Below are 25,987 nucleotides of genomic sequence, written 5' to 3' on the forward strand. Positions count from 1 at the left end.
TCTCTAGTGTACATAAGGTGTAAGAAGGGTTAGAAAGACCAGTCCTCACTAAAAAGTGGCTTGGCATTGCAGTGATTGGCGTGGAACACACTGTATTCCTGACAGTGTTGCATATTTGTAGTGTTGTTGGGTTTATACCCTGGCAGGCAGCTGCCTTGTCTTTAGCCTCCACAAGAAAAAAATCTATGTTTGACAGTACACTAGGAATCGTTGCTGCTCTTCTCTCATTGTGAACAATCTAGACCGCCTCAAATATGACATACCTGTGTAGAAACTCTGTGAAAACAGGTTAGCTAGGATGAAAGTAATAATTTTCACTGCAGTCTCCCTTGATTAATCCTGTTGTTTGTGTAGCCCAGGAGTGCCCATACTTTACTTATGCGAGGTCTACGTTTAGTGATGTAGTCCCATTATGATCTACATCCATAATAGCATTGTTAGCATTTTGTATTACTTAAATATTATATTGATTTATATTGCTATATTTAAGAATTTCATCAATTATAATGTATTATTATGATTATATTATTATGATATAATAAATATCTGAATGAAAATAATTAAACAGAAGGGTGATTTAGACAAGCTTTTTTTTGAGTCTTGAGATCTACTGATCTTCAGCTAAAGGTCTACTGGTAGTTCCCAATCTACCTTTTGGGCAGCCCTGGTGTAGCCTATTGCCAGTACTGAAAAATGTAGAGATGAGCATTTGCCCAGCAATAAGCAAGTGTTGCCCTGGAAAGGTACAGTATATTTGGTGTCTCAGCAGGAACTTGCTCATTTATCTGCGGCTACAGGGGGCTCCATCCATTGCCCCTTTCTTGTGCTCCGCTGACCCAAAATATTTCTGAAATATTAAAGTAGAAACTATACTTATGATCTTTATACTGGAATGCCTGTTTTTCAATTTTGGTTACAATTGACCTGTGTCATGCCTCTTGCCATGATCAGTCAGTGATCCCCAACCAGTGACTTAGGAGCAACATTTTGCTGCACAACCCCTTGAATGTTTCTCCCAGTGGGCTCAAAGCATTTGAATTCCAGGCTTGAAGGCAAGTTTTGGTTGCATAAAACCAGGTGTACTGCCAAACAGAATCTCCTGTAGGCTGGATCCATGTTGGGGTTACCAAATAGCCAATCACAGCCCTTATTTGGCACCCCAGGGACTTTTTGCATACTTGTGTTGCTCAACTTTTTTTTAACATTTGAATGGGTAAAAAAAGTTTGGGATCCCTGTTTTAAGTTATCCCCAAAAGTGATCCCCAACCAGAGGATTGCAAGCGACATGTTGCCCGCCATTGCTACAATGTTGCTCCCAGTGGCCTCAAAGCAGGTGCCCTTTTTGAAATTTCTGGCTTGGAGGCATAAAGAGCATTGCAAAAGAGAGTTTCATGGAGGCTGGCAGATCGCAAGGTCCAGTAAAAAACTAATAAATTGTAAAGGTGTATTTGGAGACCAAATTAATCTGAATGTATATGAATATTATTTTACTTTAAAAAAAATTCCATTTAAAACCTGGCTGGCCAGGAAAAAAGATTTTTCAAAATGATTCAGGTAGGGGGTCACTTAAAATCACAGTAATAGGAATTTTCCAATTTACCCTTGAGAAAAGACCAGAACACAGGATCTGGTGAGATCAGTCCATTATTGGGGGGCACGTGTAGCTAGAAAGATAGGTGGTGTGGGGGATACCCCTTTTGTAACCTCTACATATATCTCCACATAATAAGCCTGGCAATCCATTTGGGAAAATTACCTCTTACTTGATTACCAGATTGGAGAACTATAACTCACACCATAATACTACCAAGTTGGAGAACTGTAACTCCCACCAAATTTGCTCTACATAATTGTTTTTGCAAGTCTTGGGGAATCATTCAATACAACCTAGGAGATTTGGAAAATTCCTATTACTGTGATATTAAGTGTCCACCTACCTGAATCATTTTAAAAAATCTTTTTATGTATTTATATTGTTATATGTTGGGTTCCTGGCCGGCCAGGTTTAAAAAAGAAATACATTCATATTAATTTGGTCTACAAATACACCTTTAATCAATTTTTTTACTGTTTTGTTATCTTCAAAAGGACCTTGGGGATTTAAGGTGTGTTTCAGACAAATTAAAGAGATTTCTCCTTAATGCCACATTACCTCAATTAATTCTCCAGTAAAAAAGGTTGGTGACCCCCATGTCTTCAATTTGCTTTAATGTTCAGGCATTTAGATCATGGTCTATTAGAATTACTTTTCAGCTTTATTATAAATGTTCTACATTTTTTGCTTTCAACTATCTCTATATTTTTTTTGTCATTGCTGTGATGTTTGGTACCCTCAATGTTTTATTTTATGCTGCTTCCAAGCAGCCACAATGCCTTAAAGGAAAACTATACCCCCGAACAATATAGGTCTCTATAAAAATTAAATAAAACAGATCATATGTAAAATCCTGCTTCATATAAATAAACCATTTTCATAATAATATACTTTTTAGTAGTATGTGCCATACTAAATAGAAAACTGCCACAATTAGGGCCATCCCCTGGGATTGTAGGATTCACAGTGCACACAAACAAACCAAACATGTAAGGTCACATGAGGCAATTAACTGACAAAGTTCTGTTTTTTGCTTCCATACTTCTTCCTGTTACAGTTAGAGTTGTAGTATTTCTGGTCAGGTGATCTCTGAGACAGCACACAGACCATCACAAAATGGTGGTTCCAGGCAAGAGATGTAAAAGGACAATATTTACTTAAATATATATACCAGTTTGGTAAGATTCTTTAATATGCCACTGGTTACAGGTGAGTAATGAGTTACACAAATAAACATTAAAGCTTGCATTTGCTTAAACAGTGCTCTATATAACACTACATTTTAAAATCCATGACAGATAGGATAGGGCTTTGTATGTCATGTACACAAGATTTTGTTTTGTCTTGTTCTACATGGTAGATTTAATTTTAACGCCTCAAGCTCTTGTTACACAGAAGGGACCAATTTGGTCTTTGAAGAATGAACTTAATACCTTAAATATTAGATATTGCCTAAAATTTTACCGTAAAAAAATTTCCGTGTGTGTGTGCACAAGAAGTAAAAGAGTGTACATGCCAGTTTCCTTAATTATTGCCTCGGTACATGTTAAGTCCTGCCCACACATTAAAGGAGAGGTAAAGAAGTCCCCTACTACGCTACACAATCTCAAACAAACCTTCCATCTCCCCACCAAGCAATGGATGCACTACTTACAGATGAAAAGAAGTCTAACGTCACAACATCCAATGCCTTTTATCATTACTATATCCCAGTCTACATGATAAGGTATTTAACAAACGCTTCAAAAAAATGGGACAAATGGGAATGTGCTTTAAGTCCCCTAAATGACTGCAACTGGGATGAACTCCTAGATTCCCTTCTTAGAGTATCCCTCGATAATAGAGATAGGATAATACAACTATATTTTATACATAGGACCTATTATACCGCTGTTAAGCTTAATTAGATCCAGGAACCTCCTCTGAGTGCCCTAGATGCCACATAGAAAACTCCACACTAATACACATGGAATGGGATTGTGCAACACTTTTCCACTACTGGGCAAATATCCTTGATACTGGTTTCCTCGTAAGGGCGACTTCGGAAAACGAAGCGCCGTGTGTGCTTTACCTGGCGCAAGACAGAGGGAAGGCGTTCGGGGAGATTGGTCGCCGCAAAGACGAGGTGATTAGTCGCCAGGTGACTAAATCTCCCCGAATCGCCCAGTGTGCCCCTACCCTAGACCTGTTACACAACAATTTGGGCACAGGTAATAGTTAGTGGGGGTGGGGGGTTGGGAGTAATGTGATTCAGTTTGGACAATGACTTGTGCAGGAGTCCCCTCCTTCCCTATAAAAAAGGGCTTACTTCTCCTTTAATAATATTTACTGGTGGTTTATTATTCAACTTTTCGATCCCTGCTTTTCCTGACAAATATCCCAGTGGGGATCAAATGGCTGAAACAAAAATCCCATAGCAAAATATTACGTGCCTATAAATACACACACGCGCTCTCACTAATCCATTTAAGAAAGAGACCCAAACCACACTCTTTGTGGAGGTACCATGCTTGTGCCTTACATGTCTTAAGAACTGCAAAAAAAGCATGCAAAATTATTAAAGTTCATCCATTGGAAATCATATTACCATAAAATATTTTCCTAAATGTACTCCTACATTGCTTGGGGAAATGTTGACATAAAATGATCTTATTCATTTACGCCTATAAAGCCTATAGCTAAAGCTAAATAAACATTGTCATTGGATAGTTAGTCACATGCATGGGTGTTATAAAATAGACTGAGAGCATATCCAGATGATGCTCAAGGGTCCAAGTGAACAGAGAGCCCAATGTGAAATATTACCGCTGTGCATTTTTCCATTTTTTACCATTAAGAACTGTAAAAATTTTTATAGAGAAAAACAGGATTTCCTGGTTTTAAGATCTGTTGTATACAAGGTTTCTGGTTAACAGATCCATCCCCCTGACTGTATTTTTAATTTTCACAGAATCCCTTTTGAAAATGTCATCTTATCCAAAGGTACTTTGTGTACTTTCTGGTACTAGCTTAATCTACTCTTCGGGCTTGTTTTTTGTTTGTTTTTTGGTAGAGCCATTATACCTTCTTGTTTTATTTATTTTATGGGTTTCTGTGCTGGAAATATTAACTTGAATGTGTAATTATTTTGCTCCTATTTTTCTTTAAAGGTGTTAATGGCTCAGCTCATGTGAAAGCCTTAGATAAGATTCCATTGTCTCAGACTGGCCTTCCAAGTTCTCCCATAGCCCTCGTGTTATAATCCCCTAACAAGAAATCTTCTAAGGAGCTTGGTATTTGGCCATTGAGAAACAATCCTAGATCTTGGGGTTAGTATCAGCAGGAGTAACCCCATAAGTTCAGCTCAGAGGCTATATAGAAACAAATATAAATATGTCAGAATTCGTACCCTGCTCTACTCAGTATATTTTTTTGGTAAAAAAGTGTATGTTTAATATGCAGGCTATAACAAGTTTGTATGTGCTAATTAGCCTACTAGGGAGCTGGCGCACAGACAACACTTTAGGGGTCATCTTCACCCCTAGGTGCCCATTCTGTCCTTTAGGTAAAGACAGGGCCCTGAAGCATGATACGCCTCCTGCTGCTCCATACCTTTTACTTCTGAATGATGCACAAGCTATAGGTTGGGAGGGGGGACACTTGTGTGCCTCTTGCCGCCGACTATTCACTAATACAGAGGCCTGCATCTATTTGTATATGTCCAAGCCCAACGTGCAAAGTGAGGGCAGGGATGGGCAGGGATGATGGGCCTCACCCTAGCTTCGGTGAAGGTGGACCTATCCGCTCATGCTGTTCTGTGGCCTGGCCTGGGACACTTGAGCAACGGAGCCCATGCCTTTGGTTAGGACTCAAGAAGGATGATTCAATTTCATCATTCATATATATCAACCTTAACCTGCAGCCCTCCTTCTGCAATGATTCCCCATTTTGGCATGCATGGTAACACTTATGAACCTCCACTTTTAACCTCCCTTCCCCAGCCACTTATGTGGATGCTGGAGATTATTCTCCAACCGCAGCTGGATGGTGATTGATATGGCCGAGAGTGCAGAAATGTTTCGTTTCTAGCTGGGGAACTGTGGCTTTATCCTTTTCTTTCATTCAATGAATGGGAAAATAGGAACATCCTGGTAGAGAGCTTTTTCTAAAGGGGCACCCAGGTGTTATAAATGCTATAGTCGACTTTATATGGCTAGAGGGGCCCCAGCAAATACCTGAGAATACAAAGAAGCAGATAAACAACACAGGTGAGTATAGGGCACTGGCAGCTCAAAAAAAGAAAAATCAGCATTTATTTTGCAGTGTCAGCATCGCTGGGGTCCATAATAGCTGCTATGTATGTGCTTATTCCTGTATTGTAGGAGAGAATAGAAGTTATCTAAGCATTTGGGTTCCCTGACAAGCAGCACACACCTGCTCATTGATAATTCGTTTTCTATTGTGGCAGCCTAAGAAATAAGGTAGAAGAGGTAGCACTAAAGGGAGATCTCTTGGTTAGACTTGATTGTTGCAGTTCTACATGTGAAGATCTGTTCTAGGTTGCCAGGGCTTCTCCATAAGGCATCACAGTAGGGTGTAGCAATAGAGACTGTTGCCGGGAAACTAAAGTTTGCAAACTAAAAGACTATTTCAGTATATATGAGAAAAGAGATTTCTCTTCCCCAACTGTTATGAGTCCTGTAACCTATAGTTACGCTGATCTATAACTGATACTTTCACTGTTACAGCAGGTAGTTCGGGGCTAAGCCACTTCTAGGGTCCACGGAGTTCTAACTGTGAATCATTTTTTTGGACTGGAGCCCTCTACTGGCTGCCCCTGGGGGGGGTTAGCTTGCTTGTTTTACAGTATATCTAATTAAAGTCCACATTGTTTATTGTGGAACTCCCTCTGCTGTTTGAATGCCAGCTCCCAGCATCTCTCAGCAATGGAGGTAGAATTTCTTCCATCCCCCTGGAGCCACAAGCTGTTGATTCTGGGAATTGCAGTTTAGCAGCCGGAGTGTGAAAAAAGGGGAAAATCTCTGCCTTATCCAGTTCACAAACTGTACATTCTCATTTATATTTTCTTAGCGGTGTCCCCTGCATCCTGTTTATATAGACATAGCACTTTAGCAGTTTATTTAAGTACACGCTTCTACAATTTGCTGCCTTTCTAATATGTGTACTAAGCAGTATAAGCTCAAAGAACATCTTTATTTAATCTAAAAGGTTAACATGGTATGCATATGTTAAAGAGAAAAAAAACCTTTTTTGTTTAAAAATATACAACGTATTGACATTAAAATGCATTCCTAACACCTGTAAAATCACTAGCACAGTGGCCCAAAATATTCTGTAGTCTAATCTCCTGAATTTATCAGCCTCTCCGCACCAGTATCTGAAATACCTGTTGCAATCCCTGACTAATTAGCCGGCCGTGTGTTTATGTAAAGGTGTTGTATTTGAATTTATTTGCCTAGCACGGAGTCCCCATCCACTTATTTATGAATTAATTCCTATATCCTATGTAGAGTTCCCTTTCATTTGCTCAGTTCAGGCTGCTCTTTATTAAGTGAGCCTCAGAATGAAAGGCCGTCTTTACAGGCAGAATGAATTGAACTTTTCAGTGGTGCCCTGAACGGCTCGCTCAGAAGGACTCGACCACAATATTACCTGGAATATAAAATTGATAGCTATTAAGGCCCTCTTCTTCACTGACTGCACAGTTCCCCAGTTGTATTTTCTCTGCAAACATAAAGGAATGCTAATCTTAAAATATGTATTCCTCTTTAATATTACACCAAGTTCCATGCTATAATAGAATTTAATAGTTTTTTTTTATTTTATATAGCAAATAGTACAGGTATGGGACCTATTAACCAGAATGCTCGGATAAGTACAAGGTACAGTTTTATTATTACAGAGGAAAAGGAAATCATTTTTTAAAATTTGGATTATTTGATTATAATGGAATCTATGGGAGACGGCCTTTGCGTAATTCAGGTTTCTGGAGAACAGATCCCATACCTGTATTGGTAAAACTGTTAATGTTTTATGACCTGCCGTCACCCAAGAGCTTACTGTTATAAGGACATTTTCTCTCATGGAGAACTCCAGGCCCAGCTGCTGCAAAGATACAGGTCACAAAGCACAAGGGGGACACCAGCTCTTCTCCATAAACTTTATTAGGAGATGTCTGGGAAAAATGGGAATTGGGTACTTAAGAAATATGGTGGGGAAATTACAAAATTTTATACCATTAAGGGCAGAGACACACGCTGCTATTTCGGGAGATTAGTCACCCAGGGACAAATCGCTTCTTCTTCGGGCGACTAATCTCCCCGAACTGCCTTCCCGTTGGCTAGAATGTAAATCCCCAGCGGGATGGTGCTCAGATCTCTTCACCTTGCCGAAGTCGCCCGAAGTTTCCTTGTTCCATCCCGCCGATTTACATTCTAGCCGACGGGAAGGCAGTTCAGGGAGATTAGTTGCCCGAAGAAGAAGCGATTTGTCCCTGGGCGACTAATCTCCCGAAATAGCAGCATGTGTGTCTGCCCTAAAACAGCACTATAATGTTAACTCATGCAGTGCCAGTCCATATGCAAAAGCTAATAGGATAAAATATATGCAGGCAGTGATAAGTGCACTGGGAACATTTTAAGCATAAAGCAAATTCAAACTTGTGAAATCACTTACCAAGATAGAAACGTGGCCCAGGTGCTCCAGGCCCTCAGCTCAGGGGAGTGGACAATCCGTATCCAAAGCGTAAATTTTGGTGCAGGGCACACTGATAACTCACATATTGATCAGACCAAAGTTTGTAGATAAAAAAATGAATACTTTATTTATATAATCATCTCTCGCCTGACGCGTTTCGTGCCGCTAGGACACTCAAACTGTTTGGTGTTTTTCCCTGAGGAAGGTTCTAGTATAGAACCGAAATGTCGGATAAAATAAACCTGATTTAATCAGCACCATTGCCTTTTTATACTTTTTGTTTTTTCTAGGAGTGCCGTCACCTGTATGTGTGTGTATATATATATATATATATATATATATAAAATAAAATAATAAAAATTTATATAATAAAGACTTCTTGCACGCACTTCCATTCAAAAATGCTTTTATTCCATATTCCACATAACACACATATACGTGGAAACCTGTTATTCCGAATTATGGGAAGGTCATCTCCCGTAGACTCCATTTTATCCAAATAATCCAAATTTTTAAAAATTATTTCCTTTTTCTCTGTAATAGTAAAACAGTACCTTGTACTTGATCCCAACTAAGATATAATTAATCCTTATTGGAGGCAAAACCAGCCTATTGGGTTTATTTAATGTTTACATGATTTTCTAGTAGCTGTACGGTATGAAGATCTGAATTATGGAAAGATCTGTTATCCAGGAAACCCCAGGTCCCGAGCATTCTGGATAACGGGTCCCATACCTATAACATTATATATATATATAAAGTTACACATACATATTTTATTGCATGGGAAAATATCCTCTTATCATTGACATATTCCATTTTTCTTCTTGAAATCAATTTGCTCTGTCATGAAATTGAACTATAATAAAAATCACCTGTTATCAACTCCATGTAGTTTAAATATTAAACCAGACTTTTGTCTTTGTCCAGTTGCAAAAGAGAGATGGATTTAAAAGTGCAAAAGACTGGGCATGCACGGGCCTTCCTACAAAACAGTTGCATTGGAAAGCTACAGCAAACAGTTCACATTGATACCTTTCAGTCTGTAATGGCCTTTTGCAGGTGTTTATCTACAGACTTTCCTGGTGCAGTATTTGCTATGGGGCCATACTCTTTCTCTTTCCAAAACCATCCATATATTTGTGAAACTATTAAGTCCCTATTTAAAGGCACATGAAAATAGTTGACCTGTTAGCTATAATTCTTATAATACACAAGATCCATAAATAACCTGTGAAATGTGTCTTTGTGAATGGTGCTTAGTGATGTCATTACCTATAATTGGTGATGTCAAGTGGGTCATGGCCATCTCCCACATTTTCAGCAAATAATTCTCATTTTAAAAAATGATTAAATTTTTCTCTGTAAAAATAAAACATTAGCTTTTACTTGACCCAAACTAAGATGCATAGATCCATATTGGTAACTAAAGAATCCTATTGGGTTTTATGTTTAAATGATTTTCCACAGACTTAAGTACGGTGATCCAAATTAGGAAATTATACCTTTTCCAGAAAATCCCAGATCTCAAGCATTCCTAATAAATCCTATGCCTGTATATGGTGCTCATTGGACTTATTTACTTTTAAAACAGTACAGATATGGAAAACCCTTTATCCAGGGAGCTATGAATTACAGAATGGCCGTCCCCCATAAACTCCATTTTATCCAAATAATCCAAATTTTTAAAAATCATTTCCTTTTTCCTTGTTATAATAAAACAGTACCTTGTACTTGATCCAAACTAAGATATAATTAATCTTTATTGGAAGCAAAACCAGCCTATTGGATTTATTTAATGTTAACATGATTTTCTAGTAGACTTAAGGTATAGCGATCCAAATTCTGGAAAGATCTGTTATCTGGAAGACCCCCGGTCCTGACCATTCTGGAGATCAGGTCCCATACCTGTGTTATAAACATAAATTTATCAGTTAAAAGAAGGAGTTAAAAATATCTCCTGATGCCATATAGTCTTTGTATCATTATACTTGTGAGCTATACAGAATTTCAAATAAAACAGGTTAACAAAATAAACATCTAGGTGTCACATCCTAAAGTTACCGTATTTAATAATAAAATAAAATCTCACGTCATCCATTTTTAATGCAGCAAATGGCTTCTTTCATTCCACATCAGAAGAAAACGCCTTCTATTCCTCCAGTCTAAATGCATTTACGTCAGTTTCCAATGAGGAAGTCAAAGAAATTCCAAATTCCCAAACAGGCGTTACAGTCCTACAGTAGGTTTCAGAGTTAAAGAAACTGGCATTTGAAGCTTAGTGACTCACAGATAAATGTTACTCATTGTCACAACACTGAGTGCTTGTTCATTCCGGCTGGCAGAAAGTTCATTGCACAGTTTTCATTGGGTATAAGGTTTATCAAATGCCATCTATTAAAAAGGTGCACATTCTAGTTAGGGGTGCAAGTGAAACAACAGCAGACCCAGTAGCTGCTTGGGGGACTGGGGATTCACACAGTGTAGTGGGAACTTTGACTGAAACACATAGAAACAAATTATTTTTTATTGGAACCAGGATCAGCATTAGCATTGATTATAAACGCCAGGCCCTCCAGTTTGTGAGCTGTACCCTATAAAGAAATTGGGGTAATGAATAATGACTGAGCCCCACAGCAAAATCCTTAGGGCTTCTCAACCTTTATGGAGCATGAAGAGGGAACTTCCTTCCTCCCGTGTCTCTTTACATGTGACACTTAATCTCTATGACCATGTATATTTTTACTGTGCATATTTATTGCAGTATTGCTCCCTGTGTTTGTACTTTTACATCTTGTAAAAATGCACCCAAGAATGGCTCCTCACTTATTCCAATGGCAATCACCTGAATTCCTGTGTTGGGTAAATGCCATTTTTCCCTTTGCCAAGAGACACTAAACATTGATCCCTTTATATTAGGTGTCCCCAACCCCCGGGCTGTGCCAAACGGGGCCACTGAACTAGGTTGCCTTTGGCCGCAGCTACAAAGAAAACGGGCCCATTTACCTGCGAGCTTAGTGTGGCAGGTAAATGGGGGGGGGTCGCAAAAGACAGCAGGCCATTTCCCTGCAAGCATCACACATATGAACCATGAGAACCCAGTGTGTGAATCCCAGGAAGCTTTCTACCGATTGCCAAAATGACCATAATACTGTTTGCATGGTTTTTTGTTTTTAGCTAGCCCACGAGCAAAGCAAAAAACAAACGTTTTTGTATGTATACATATGTTATATATGCACTGTGACTAGTTTGTACTTTATTATGCAACACCCCAACTCCCCCCTTCCCCCTGGTCCTTGGAAAACCAGTCCCTGGGGCAAAAAAAGGACCGTTGCTTTATATCACGATGCATCTTGCCCTGGCCTTCTCTACCCCAGTCATCAGGGCTACATGATCCAACTGCTTCTGAAGATTTTGGTGGCACTTTCAATGTCATTTATATTAGGGTGCAAATTACTGACAGCAGGTGACTGGGCTTTTACTGTAGGTGTCTGTGGGTGGGGTTTTAATTAGGGTGACTACAGAAAAATGCAGGTGAGTTGACATGGGAGACTGTGCCATTGTCCTAAAAGGTATGGTTTTGTGACTGATCAAACAATTTTGTAAACTAAAAACATTTGCACTTAAAACAACATGAATTGATATCTTTTGGTTGCGTAGCAGTAGTAGTAGTAAGTGTTAGTAGTAGTAGCAGCAGCTCATGTAGTAGTAGAATTAGGCTTCAGCAGGCCTGGGGACAAAATGCAAATGAACTTGGACCCACCATGCCCTTATTCCCCCAGCAACTACCTGTCACCTGCTACTGTCCCCTACTGATAATTGCATGATCACTGTCATCACCACCATCAGGGACCAGGGTTCATTCACACCCACCTCTGGTCGTTCCACCACGGAGTGAAAGCCTTCTTAGGTTCAAAATAGACATGTTTCAATATTTTTATATATATATATATAATATATATATATATATATATATATATATATATATATATATATATATCACAGAGTTTTACACAACCAGGGGTATAGCTGTATTAGACTTTAAGAATTAATACACAGTTGGGATGAGGTCCCTGCACCAAAGACCTTGCACTGCATTAGAATCTTGCACTGGTGACATGTAATGAGACTGAAACTGTAATTTGTCCTATTAAACCACAAGGTTATAAAGAAGTAGTTTGCATGTCTGCTTCTATAATTTCTTAATTTATTTGGCTTAAGGTAATGCTATGTTTGTTTCAATGAGCATGTGAATACCTTCTGTTTTAAGAAGGCTCTCACTGTCCTGATGCCACCAACAGGGAAAATTCTCAGTATGACTTCTGCTGACACTTCATTAGTTTATTAACCTGGCTCTAAATTACCATTTGGAATTTTTGTGTAGCTGAATGATGAGTGAAAGCATCGCTGTTTTTAGACTGCGTGTGTGTGTTGTAGGCAGGGGCTTGTGTAGCACTGAGCTGCAAAGGAGATATTGCCCTCTATATGTTTCTGCACACTGTGTAACATGTGCTATAGCAATTACTTGTACAGGTATGGGATCTGTTATCCAGAAACTTATTATCGAGAAACTCTATAGTACAGGAAGGCTGACCTAACTGGTTTAATGAATGTTTAAACAGAAAGACCCCTTATCTGGAAAAACCCAAGTCATTCTGGATAACAGTTCCCATACTTGTACAAATAAAAATAATAAGTGCCATAACAGCTTCTCCTTTATGGAAGATTATTTCTAGTGTTTGTACAAGAGCCATGAATATCCTTTAAATTATATCCTTATAAACTGTGCTAAGTGATGTCATCAGTTATAATCAGTGCTTAGTAATGTCATTTCTGTCACATGACTCACTGAAACATGTGTATTAATACTAAATAATGCACCCCCTGTTGTAAAATATGAGGATATTTGAAGTCACCTTGGAGTTCCATGACCTGTATCTTCTTGGTATATAATGATATTATATTTTCATAAGATTTTACATTAGAGGGTACCTTATTCACTATTGAGTTATCTCATGTTACAGCAACCATGGCATTACCATACAGTCTGAAGACCTTGTGGCTTCCAGGTTGGGTCAGAAGTATAGAGGTTCTGCTAGGGGTCTGACTGATGCACAATTTCACAGATTGTGTAAAGGTGGCCATACACAATAAGATCTGCTTGTTTGGCTGGTTCGATTTTTTCTGAGAATCGCGGATTGCATTGGCCAATGTGGTACTCGATCGTCAAAAAAAATCTAATCTGTCTGATCGATATCTGGTTGATTTTTGGTCTGATATTGATCAGGGAGACCCGTCGGAACACCCCATACACGGGCAGATAAGATGTCGAATTGGTCTAAACGACCGATATCTGCAGCTTTAATGTGACCGTTTATGGCCACCCTAAGAAGCAGACCATCACCCTCAAGGTTCGCAAAGACAAGACTCTAAAAAGGTTCTGCTGTGGGGCCTGGTATTGTCTAGTTATGTCACTGAGAACATTATTATGCTATATAGTTACCATTTATAGCAGAGATAAATTCTCATAAATCTTCCCAAATACTACAATTCAATGTTACAAGAGAATTTAGAAATGTTACTTTCACAGTGACATTTTGAAAAGTCATCTAGGCCCAAAGGTGATTACCATTTGCTGCACTGATGTTTCACGTTGAGAACATCATAACTTCAGCTGCTTTGTAAATGAGGCAGGTAATCCAACCCTTCCCTCTTAGGTTGCATCATCTCACAGTGTTGTTAGGTGTCGTTTATGCACAGTTATTTATTTTATTGGCAGTTTACCTGGGACTAACAGGTGTCTGAGAGGTGAGGTGGCAGCAGGGGAACGAAGACAGCAGCATTATAGCGTGTCCCTTGCACAAGATGCACTAGGAATCATAAAAGATGGGTTACAAGGCACTTCCCTGGAACCTGGCACAGATGGGGACCTTCGTTTTGACATATGGCGATTGTTTGCTATTGGGGCTTAACGGGATATGATTTTTTTCTCATTCAGTCTGCTTCCTTGGCACAAGTTAAAGTGCAGCCAGTAAGCATGTACAGAATGGCAAGGCTTAATTGAAAAGATCATAAGACACATTTTCAATTTTTCATAACTAAGCCAGGGAGGGTTCAGTAAGATTATTCGTTCTGAGAAATGCCTGCATGCATTAGACATAAGTCAACATCAAGAAAAAAATGTGCAGTACAAAATTTGCCTTTAAAAGTCCACATGCATCTTAATCATTTCTGCCTGTTGGGCTGTGTACCATACAACCAGTTGCATTCCTTCTGAGACCGTAGCAGCTGCATAGTTAGTCTTCTGCCCAAGGACAAACCATTAGAAGCAGTGGAGTAATTACATACTGAAACAATATCTTTTATTGAACAGGCAGACTAGACCTCAGTCCAGTAGAAAACATTTGGCAATGGCCAGCCAACCTGTACTTTCTCGAGCTCTTCTTTATATGACATAATGGAGGTAACCAGCTTCCTCCAAGCAAATACAAGAGGTCCTCTGCACTCAATATATTAAGGACATTGAAACATTTTGTGCCTTAGGCTACTAAAAATGCCTTCCCCTTTAAACAAAACAGGGATTGTTTGTCCATATATTGCAATATATTTAATCTGGCCAATTACATCAAAGTCATCCCCAATATGGCCAGTCCAACACTCAATTTTCATCTGATTCATTAATTATTCTATTGCTTCATTATACATTTCACAAGGGTTCTAAGTTTTACCTGCAACTTTCTGCTTTCAAAGTAAAACTCCCAAACTTGGCTGCCCTTTTATTGGCCGCTAGTGGCATGACCTGACTATAGCTGGGAAGGGTGGGAGCTACAACATGGAGCTGGTCACTGCTCCTGTATAAATTTTAACAAACAAGGGAAAGTTGTGCTCACCAATAATTTTCAAAAACATTAAGTGGGGGTGCTATGAGGTTTTGACCACAAAATACATATAGACAAATACAAGAGTTCCTCTGCACTCAACCCATTATCAATATATTAAGGGCAATGAAACATTTTGTGCATACTGCTACTAAAAACACCTTACCCTTTAAACAAAACAGGGATTGCTTGTCCATATATTGCTATATTTTGAAGCTGGCCTACTACTTCTTTCCTCTTGGCAAAGCCTCTTTTTATTTTCTTTCATTATTTTGTTCCAACCCCAGTTAACACAACATACAGCATTTTTGCAGCAGACAGAACTTGATGGGGAATAGTCGGGGAAATGCACAGGTCTGTATGTATATTGCCACCTGTAGCCAGCACTTTGCAGAACCAACCAGGGCTTTAACTAGATGATACTGGGCTCCACAACAAATTAATTTTAGGGCCCCCAGCATATTAAGAGATTGACCTGTTTTACCAATTTATGTTGAAATTGCTCATTAATTAGGGCCTTATTGGGCACCCTGTACTCCTGCAGCCGCAGGGTCTGTTTCCTCTGTAGTTGTGCCCATGAAACCAACACATCATTCTGTCCCAGGATCCATAAATTCCAATCATTGAAGTGCTCTGAAATGCATTTTTCATTTTCTTAAGATGTACATATTGTTGAGTGTTTACCATTAAGCATAATTATTCTGATCAAATAAATGGTAATGTGGTAACGTTAAAAGCAACACTGTTATGCCAGTAGAATGGCTTTCCATAAGGTGTGGTAAATGCCACCTTCCCTACATTGTTTTATGCATTTTATTCATTTGCCCTGCTCCCGCCACTGATATTTTTCTCTTTGCTTTATTAGGTTGCACTGACCTTTCTCCAGCAAGATAAGGATAAGGTGAATGAAAACTATAAAAAGCTTGAGGAAGAGCTGGAGACCCTGCGTGTGTATTACAGGTATGTTTGTCTACCCTTTGTCATTATGGAAGTTTCTTATAGGCATGTAACATGTCACTTCTTGCAGAACTATAACTCCATCAGAGGATGATTGGAATGTAATTCTGCACTTGGAAGATATGTATTTGCTGTGTGTGTTCCCCTAAGCCAGAGCCTAGTGTGACAACTTCAGGGGGGGTGTTGTTGATGGAAGGACATTTTGTTTGTGTTCCCCCTATACTCACCCTGTCTCATTGGAGACTTAAAGTGGACCTGTCACCCAGACATAAAAATCTGTATAATAAAAGTCCTTTTCAAATTAAACATGAAATCCAATTTCTATTTTTTATTAAAGCATTCATAGCTGTTGTAAGCTCATTTAAAAATCTCAGCTGTCAATCAAATATTGTCTGCCCCTCCTCTATGCCTTAGGCATAAAGGCGGGGCAGACAATTACTTTCACTTTCCATTCAGCACTTCCTCAATGTCACTGCTCTCCCCATATTCCCCCATTCTCTTCACCATTTAATTGTGTAACCAGGGCATGGGGATGGACATCGGGTCCCCCATTCTGGTGCACAAACAAGATTCTGAGATGATGCAAGGTGTCACAAAAAAAGTCCACAAAATGGGTCCTGCCTGCTTGCTATAATTATGAATTCTCAGACTGAAGGAAACAAGATTCAAATAATTATAATAATGTAGTGCATGAGTAGAAGAGTTTCAGTAATGGAGATGCACTAATTCAGTAGCAAAGATTTAGAGTGTGTCATCAATCATGTGTACGTAGCGTGGCAACACACTTAAATTCAGCCCTGGCACCAGGTTTGTACCACATCAATGAAAAGGACATTCCCTGCATATGTTTCTGCATTGGGCATTTGGTTGACTTACAGACAATCAGCGGAAATTCTGAAAATAACATTGTCCTTCCTGTGAACCAGACTAAAAGTGAATATGGCATATTCATGTTTAAAATCAACTAAAATCAGCGATTTATTAAATTACTAATATAAATAAATGTAACGTGAACAACATCATGTACCGTGATGAAACGAGTCCATTTTGGCCCTTATGTTTGACTTTTTATATTCCTAGAACTCAGCAGGGAAAACATATGTGGATTTTCTGATTGCAGTGTATCCTAGATCTCTTGCACTTGCTCTACTTTATCAGTTGTCGTGTACAAGTTTCACCCTGGATCTAACGGCATAACTTTTCAATTCTTTTGACCTTTTAATACATTTTAGTATCCTCTTATACTATTCTCATATTGAACATCTTTGACCTGATCCTAAGTGCAGACTCTTGAAGGAAGTTTGCCAGCCTCAGCAATCACCCCTAAAGTGTCAATTCCAAGATCCAGCCATTATACTCTCTTCTGTAATATGTGCTGGGATGCTGGCTTGTCATCATGGGTGGTTGCTATACCTCTTATGTACTCTGGAATCACTTAACGGAGAACTAAAACTTAACTAAAGAGCCATGGTAGAAATACTGCACAATATGTTTGGTTTCTGTACCAGCCAAGGCAACCACAGCCCTTTAGCAGGGAAGATCTGTGTCTCCAAAGATGCCTCCAGTGGCTGCCCATCTTCTTTTCTTCTGATCACAGCTTGTGCTCTCATCTTAGGAATATATATACTGCATACACAATATAGAATGTAAAAAGTTACAGAACGAACCTGATTAAAAATTAATTTAGATTATCTTTACAGGGGAGCTCAGAAACCAGAGCAGGTGGCTTCAGAATTTAATAATCAGCCCTGTATGTAGCTTAAACTTCTATGACATGTGTACCTCATTTTCTGCTTCATGATTTGCGACAACCCCTAAGATTGCTTCTCAACAGCTGCCCAGAGCCCACTGAGCATGTGCATGCCGTAGACTCTCCTAACAAAATCAGTCCCCTCTTGAGCACAACTTTGAAGGCTTGAATTATTACTGTTATAGAGATTCTGAAACTTGAAGCTGGTGCAGTAAGTTCAGTAAATAAAATAAGGCATTTCTAGCCATATTTGTTTGTAGGGTTTGGTTCTTCTTTAAACATGAAAGTAATAAAGCTTATAGAAATATAGCAATATAAAATTGAAACAAAAACACTAGTTCCTCCTGTTGGACCATATTCTGTAAGGATTTGTCATGAGCAACATTTTGTAACATAATGTACTGCATCGTTTGGTCCTGAGACTACATATGGTTGCACACTAGGCAAAAAATTGTTGACTTATGTGTGACTACAAAGTCATCACTTGAGGCTGATTTATTAACTATCCAGACTAAATTTAAGCAGGAAGGTCAGAATCCCAAAATTTTTGCCTTGAAATACAGCAAACCTCAATTTCAAAAGTCAATCAGTCCAATAAAGTTGAAGGCTCAACATACTGGTTTTTCCATCCTGTTCCGTTGTTCAGCCCCCGGAAAAAAATCATCAGAACTCTCATAAACACTCCCTTTATTTACCCATGGCAACTTGGATCTCCCTGCAAATAATAAGACTATTGGAGGGTTCAAAAATATGAAATTGAAAATATTTGACATTAGTGCAGTAAATCAAAAATGTACAGTAATACCAGATTACCTGATGTTCTAAGAGCAGACCATGCAAGCATTAAAATCCGATTGTTCCCACCATCTAAAAAATGAAAACAACAAAGTGTCTTATATTTTGATGCTGGGAACTTAAGCTGGTCATACACGTAACAATTACGATCTTTACTTGCAACCATTGGTTGAAGGAAAGACCCTTTGTTTTTCTAGTATAGGTAAATCTAACAAAGCTAACTGTTGAGCAGTTGAACTGAAGAAGCTGCTCGGATGAGTAGTGAAACGTCTTCAATGATTACTCAGCAAGTCCAGTTTTTTATATTTACCTATACTAGATATACCATGACCTGGATGAATGAAAATCTTCATAGTCATCTTTTGTTTTTATTACAAACTTTAATAGCTGAATCAGATATACAGTTAGAAACAATAGAATTCCACCTCTATGTGACGATTCAGCAGTAAATCTTGGCCGATGTTCGGGTGCCTTCAAAGGTGCCCAGTCAAAAACTTCCGTCTTGGCAGATCGACCAGCCAAGTAGTTTGCTGATATTGGTCGCCTTGCCTTACATGCATCAAATATCATACGAAACTTCACCAACCTTTTATAACGTGTAGAATGCTTTGATATACTCCTTACACATAAAAATAACATTTTACAAGAATACGGTAACATTCACTTACAAAGTCTCAAATGAGGTCATCACACACATATCCACTTTTTTACATCCTAATGCAACCGTTTGGCAGATAATTACACGGAACTGAAAGACGCATTATATGACAAACGTACGTTTTTATTCTTGCAACCTGTTTATGAAGGAACACTCACTTCCTGCTATAAAATCCGATCATAGGAATCATTTTTCAGCATATATCCCTGTGGCTGACTAGAGATAACAGGGATTATGATTGTCGGTTTGGCAAGTTTAATCGGACCCAGAGCAAGACTTTATGGTGCATGGATCAACATAAATACCATAAAAATGACGAGGCAGCAAGAGACTGTAACTAGTCAGAATGACTGATCAAAGTTCAACTAGTCCAGTCTAATGCACCTGCTGAACACAGGTGTGTACTAGCCTTAAATAATAGTGGCAGTTGTGATGTTTTGTATTTCTAACCCACGGATGCTGTTGTTCATGGAGGCTTTTCTGCTAGTAAGGCCCAATGCGTGAGTATAAGTGCAGACTCACACAGATCATTAGTAATTGGCACCATCATCTCAAAAGAACCATGGCAATCAAAACATAGGAAACTACTGGCAGCCCGTTTTACATTCTGTTGAATGCCAGTTGTGCTGTGTGTGGCACTGTAAAAAGGAAAGATTGCATCCTCATGCTATGGTGGGCAGCCAAAATACCCAGAGGTGAAATATTCTCTAACGTTAGAAATGCTTACTGTACTTCATGCTTTATTAAGGGTAAATATGTGGAGAAAACAGTGTATATATCCACTTCAACTGGTGTAATATCTACTGTTTGGTAATTGTGGCAGTTTGCATAATAACCCTTTTCGGACTGATTTATTACTCCTTGATTTGCTTGTATTTCTCATTCTTATCTGTTAAATAAACATCTACTGACATTATCTTATTTCCCTGGAGTAAACAATATAAATGCAGAAGCCTCCACTACACTGTTCTTCATTGACCTATGGGGACAGCAGAGCCCTTTCAGAAACCAACGGGCAATCCTTCCTGTTGTGGGTGCACAAAAATGCCTTTAGATGTATTTTTGTCTGATGATACAGTTTAAATGCAGTGATTTACAGCACCCACAGTGGCACGGAATTGTCTTGCTTTCTGCCACCTCAACAAAGCTCCATGTGTGTCATTGTCATAAAGAAAATGGCACAAGGGATATTTTTGAAGTTTTGCACATCACATTCTTCCTTGCTAAAGTTTCAGCTTCCAATTGTCTAAAATGGCAGTGGCCTTTTTTTACGTGATCATTTTCCGACAAGCATCTTGTTCGAGCAATCCTCTTTTTGTGCTTTTGATGCCACATTATTTGGGAAGGAATAAATGCAAAATTGTGTGCCATTGCCCTAAAGGTGAACACACAAAGCCCAATTTACCGGCATATAAATTGACCCAATGCAATTTGGCCTACAAGAATGGCCAGAATATACTGTTCCTGTCAGTTTGACTCTAGGATCACCAATAAGTAAGGATTTGAGTTCAGCAAGTGTCAGAGTTCCAGCCAAGTGTCAGCTGAGAGTTTGTGTATGCCCTTTTAGCAGCTACTAAATGATGCCCATCGATGAATTTGAAGCCATGGGCATCAGTCCTGGACTGGGATATGAAATAGGCCCTGGCATTCCAAGTATACAAAGGTCCAAACAGCTCCCCACCAGCGCAGATTCCTAGGCTGTGGATCAGCTCACAATGTAGCTGTTCTCTTGCAACTTGATGGGTACAACATCCAGAAACATCAACCAACCTATGTAATGAGGGTGATAATGATCCAGTCCTGGATTTATTTAAACCTCAAGTCCTATTTACACTAAATGGTAACATGAAATAAGTTTTAAAAAGGACCGAAGTGGCTTATCGTCCACATGACATTGGAGCTGTTGACATCTTTGGACATTCCAGGAATTGTCTTCTCACCTAGACAACCACCCCCTCCTCCCTGTGACTTCTCTGGAAACCAAGGGTTTGTTTCAGTTATACAGCAACATGCGATGGGATATCATCATTTACACAAGTAGAGGTAGACAAATTAGCTGCCCCAGAGAAAAAATGCAAATCTGCTTTACCACGTTTTCTTGGGAATTCTCTTAAAGGGGAACTTTTAATTGAATACAAGCTTTATCATACTGAAATAAGAAACTTTGTAAATACAATCAATACAGTCATTGTTCCTTGGGGATTCATTGTGAGTTCTTTATATATTTACTAGTAGCCCAGGTGCAATACAAGTGTGATGCCAGAAGGATTAAAGTCATGCTTGAAGTGCTTTGCTCCATGTTTTGCAGGCACCATGTCCAGCCTGCACCAACATCCTGTTCTCCCTCACCTGCCATGGAAAAAATGAGATGTGGCTGTTATCAATTGAACCATCCATAAAGTAGACTTGTAAGAGCAATGAAAGCAACATTGCATTATGGCTATGTTTTGTGATTTAAGTGATTTAGTTAGAGGTCAGAGTTCATAAACATCAAGGGAAAATGCAGCACTACTATGGGATACACATGATGGAATAATCTTTTGAAAATGGACTTGAAAACTGAGCTAACAAACAACAGTATATGAACTTTATACTATATAGAGGGGCATTTTATACACGCCTGTCTCTCTCTCTCTTATGTCTCATTTTTTCCCCCTAGGTGTTTCACTGCCCTCTGCTCCACAGTCATTTCACTCTATTAATCTCACCACCAACACCACATAATTGTCCCTTTATCTCTCCCCCCCACATCCCACATGTATTTGACTTACCTCCCAAGGTGCTAGTTGCTCATCCTAAGGGTAAGGGCACACCTGGAGATTTGGGGAGATTTAGTCACCCAATGACTAATAGCCTCTTCTTTGGGGCGACTAATCTCCCTGTACTGCCTCCCCGCCGGCTACAAATCTAAATCGTCGGCGGGATGGCACTCAGAGCGGTTCGTTTTCCGAAGTCATCCAAAGTCTCCTCGTGAGGCAACTTTGGCCGACTTCGGATAACGAAGTGTACCGATAATCATCCCACCCGCGATTTACATTCTAGCCAGCGGGAGGCAGAAGTTGAAGAGTCGATTAGTCGACAGGCGACTAAATCTCCCTGAATCTCCAGGTGAGCCCTTACCCTTAAGAGTCCTGTGAACTGCATTAAAAATCTGAGAGATTTACTCCCACACCAAAATCACTTCTTATGGTTCTCTTGTCTTTGAGGGTGCTGTGACCCCTACTTCTAAATACAAAGGCATTAAACATAGACAACAGTGTATATTGACTGAATCCAGTGTGGGCTACTTGAATGTATTCTACAGCTTAAGGGTCAGGGCACACGCTAAGATTCGGGGAGATTTAGTAACCCAGTAATAAATCGCCTCTTCTTCGGGCGACTAATCTCCCAGAACTGCCTCCCCGCCAGCTAGAATCTAAATTGTCAGCGGGATGGCACTTGGAGTGATTCATTTTCCGAAGTTGTCGGAAGTTTCCTCGTGAGGCAACTTAAGGCGACTTCGGATAGCGAATCGCACCAATCGCAATCCCGCCGGCGATTTACATTCTAGCTGGCGGGAGGCAGTTCGGGAAGATTAGTCACCCCAAAGAAGAGGAGATTTGTTGCTGGGCGACTAATCTCCCCGAATCTGAGCGTGTGTCTCTGCCCTAAAGGGTTAGGTAACCTTTAAAGGGAATGTCAACCCAAACAATATTTTGTTTTTCCTAACAAAAGAAAACTTTGCAATATACACTCATTACAAATTTTCTATGTTTTTTAAGTTATTTGAATATGTAATACTATTAGGGTTGCCACCTTTTCTGGAAAAAAATACCAGGCTTCCTATATATTTATCTTTTTTTTCCCTATTAATAACATTGGGATCAACCATCATTTTTACCGGCCAGGCTGGTAAAATACGGGCCAGGTGGCAACCCTAAATGCTATTGAAAGCAGTGTCTGCCTGTTCTCTGCACTGATGGTTTATACAATATCAGATAAGGTAGCTGATTAACAGACCTGTCTTTGTTGGGGACTTTTGCAACATTGTTTAAAAAGTAACAACCAGGAGTTAAGGATATACTGCTTTCAAAAGTGATTGTTTTTACAAATAACTTAAAAATTAAATAAATGTATAATGGAAAGTTGCTTGACTTATGTTTTCTTTTATTAAGCAAATCTTAATTTTGGGGTTGCCTTTCCCTTTTAACTCTCCTTTTAGTATGACGTAGACAGTGATATTTCAGTTACTTCAGCAGCTGGTTGCTAGGGTCCAATTTACCCTAACAACAGAAACCTAAGTAATAAAAAGTAGCAATGCAATTGTATCGTCACAAAGCAATCGTTTATTTTCTTTTTCTGGCTGCTGAGTTTAGTGACCACCATTTGAGAGTGGAAAGAGAAGCAGAGGAAGACAAATAATTCAAAAACTGTAAAAAAATAAATAAATAAATAAAAGTCCAGTTTTTAACACTAAAAATATATATAAAGGAAACTACCCATTTTAATTTTAACAGTAAGGGTGAGAGTTATCAAAATCGGAATATTCTTGTTTTTATGAATTTTGCTTGTCAGAGCTTTTGTTTGTTTGTTTATGGGTAATCAATAGTCGTTTGAATTTTACCAAAAACACCCAGGACATTATTTCTCACATGGTGCAAGATGTGGTTTAAAGTAGTGGTTCACCTTAAAGTTAACTTTTAGAATGTTACAGAATGACTAATTCTAAGCAACTTTGCAACTGGCCTTCATTTTTTGTTTTCACTAGTCTTTCAAATTATTTGCCGTCTTCTTCTGAGTTTCCGACCCCATCTGAAAACAAATGCTCTGTAAGGCTACAAATGTATAGTTACTGCTACATTTTATTACTCATCTTTCTATGAGGCTCTCGTCTTTGGAAGACTAGCATACAACATGCAAAGGAGAATAGTAATGGACAAAGGAAGCAGCAGTTTTATTTTTATAAATATATACTTGTGTTATTTTTGTTGCATTAGAGAAATAGTTGTACCACAATAAGCTTACTATAAGAGTTAAGCTGGCCATTGACGCAAAGATCTGATCGTACGAATCGAGGATTTGTTTGATTTTCGGACTGTGTGTGGAGAGTCCCGTAATTTTTCGTCCGGCGGAGATCGGTCGTTTGGTCTCTTGGACAGGTTAAAAGATTTCTGTCGGCTGCGGGTAATATCTCTGCATGTATTGCCGATTGTGGGAGTCTGTCACCAGCTTTGGTTGGACATAACTTTCATACGATTGCTGTCAGGGGCAGAACATTGGCTGATCTGTTCTTTTGTACTTTATTTGATCTGAATGTTAGTGGCAGGTCGGGAGATGGGAAATTTCGATTGTACCTTGAATCGTACGATCTTTGCATCTGTGGCCAGCTTTATACTGTATACAACTTTCTTTACCTCCTCTCAATGTCTATGGATTCCAGATTAAATAATGTGTCTACAAAATATATGTATTGTGTTAATTGCAAGCAATAAAGGGCACGGGACATGCTTGACTCTTGTCTCTGTATCTTTGCTCAGGCAAGACCCTGTAAATTAATGTAGTCATAGTAATGTTGGGAAAAATGCAAATAATAAAAGTGGCCAATAGTTCATTTGGAGTAATACTACTCACAGCATATTTGTTTTTATGTTTCCCTTGTCACTTAGTGGTTTATCTAAGTATCATTAGTGGTGAACATGGAGTGCTGTTTAAAGGGCAAAGCTGGCCTAACCGACATCAGTCTGCCCAAGTGAAGCTTACAATCTAAGCCAGGGGTTCCCAACCTCTTTTACCTGTAAGCCACACTGAAATTTTATTTGATTGGCTATTTGTCACCCCATATGCACTAGTGCTAGCCTGCAGTGGGCTCTGTTTGGAGGAAACCTGTGTCTTTATGCCTCTAAGACATCGATTAAAATAATAATCATCATTAAAGGTGGCGATGAGCTACATGTTCCTCATGAGCCATTGCTTAGGGATCCCTGATCTAATCTATAATAGTGATCATCTGGGAGCTATAAAGGCCACTACACCTTTATTTTTATTTATGGCATGATGTAATTTATAGCTGGAACAATCCTCATAGTTTTATCATAGCTGTAGATACGGATATGGCAAAACTAGTGGCTTAACTAGATATTATTGGGCCCCACAGCAAATTATTTTTCAGGCCCCCAAATATCTAGAGGTTGACTTGTTTTACCAATGTTTATTCATATTGTATATGAATTAGGGCCTGATGGGGCCCCTATACCTGCTGGGCCCCCCTGCAGTTGCAGAGTCCACTTTGTCTATAGAAACTATGCCAGTACATGAGGAATTCTTTACGTACGGGTTTAGGCTCAAGCACATGTCCCTGTACCATTAAGGCTAGGGCCACATAGGGGCTGAAATCATCTAGCTGAAATTACTGTCTGATTTCAGGCCTACAACGGACAGTAGCCTACTCTCTTCTGCATTGAATTGGCTTGTCGCGAAACAAATTTTGGAGGATTTCAGCTGAAATTGCAAAGACTCGCTGTTCTTCACCAAAGTCCCCCAAGTCTGTATGCGCCAAAAAGATTCAATGAAGAAGAGAGAGGAGGCAGGGCTGAAATCAGCCATCAGAGTTCACACCCCCCCCCCCCCTTGTGGCCCTAGACTAAGAATAGGTTAAGAAACACATACAGTTGTACAGGCAC

General features: G+C 39.2%; 1 protein-coding gene across 1 annotated transcript in view; it reads left to right on the forward strand.

Annotated features, from left to right (window-relative positions):
• The window catches only part of mipol1.L (mirror-image polydactyly 1 L homeolog), a 183,213-nt gene that overhangs the window by 107,814 nt on the left and 49,412 nt on the right, over positions 1 to 25,987 (forward strand). Inside the window, exon 10 of the mRNA XM_018231144.2 lies at positions 16,034 to 16,128. Within this exon, the coding sequence (XP_018086633.1) occupies positions 16,034 to 16,128 (95 nt within the window). The remainder of the gene's footprint in view (positions 1 to 16,033; positions 16,129 to 25,987) is intronic.

This window comes from Xenopus laevis, chromosome 8L, assembly GCF_017654675.1.
Source record: "Xenopus laevis strain J_2021 chromosome 8L, Xenopus_laevis_v10.1, whole genome shotgun sequence".
Lineage (NCBI taxonomy): Eukaryota > Metazoa > Chordata > Amphibia > Anura > Pipidae > Xenopus > Xenopus laevis.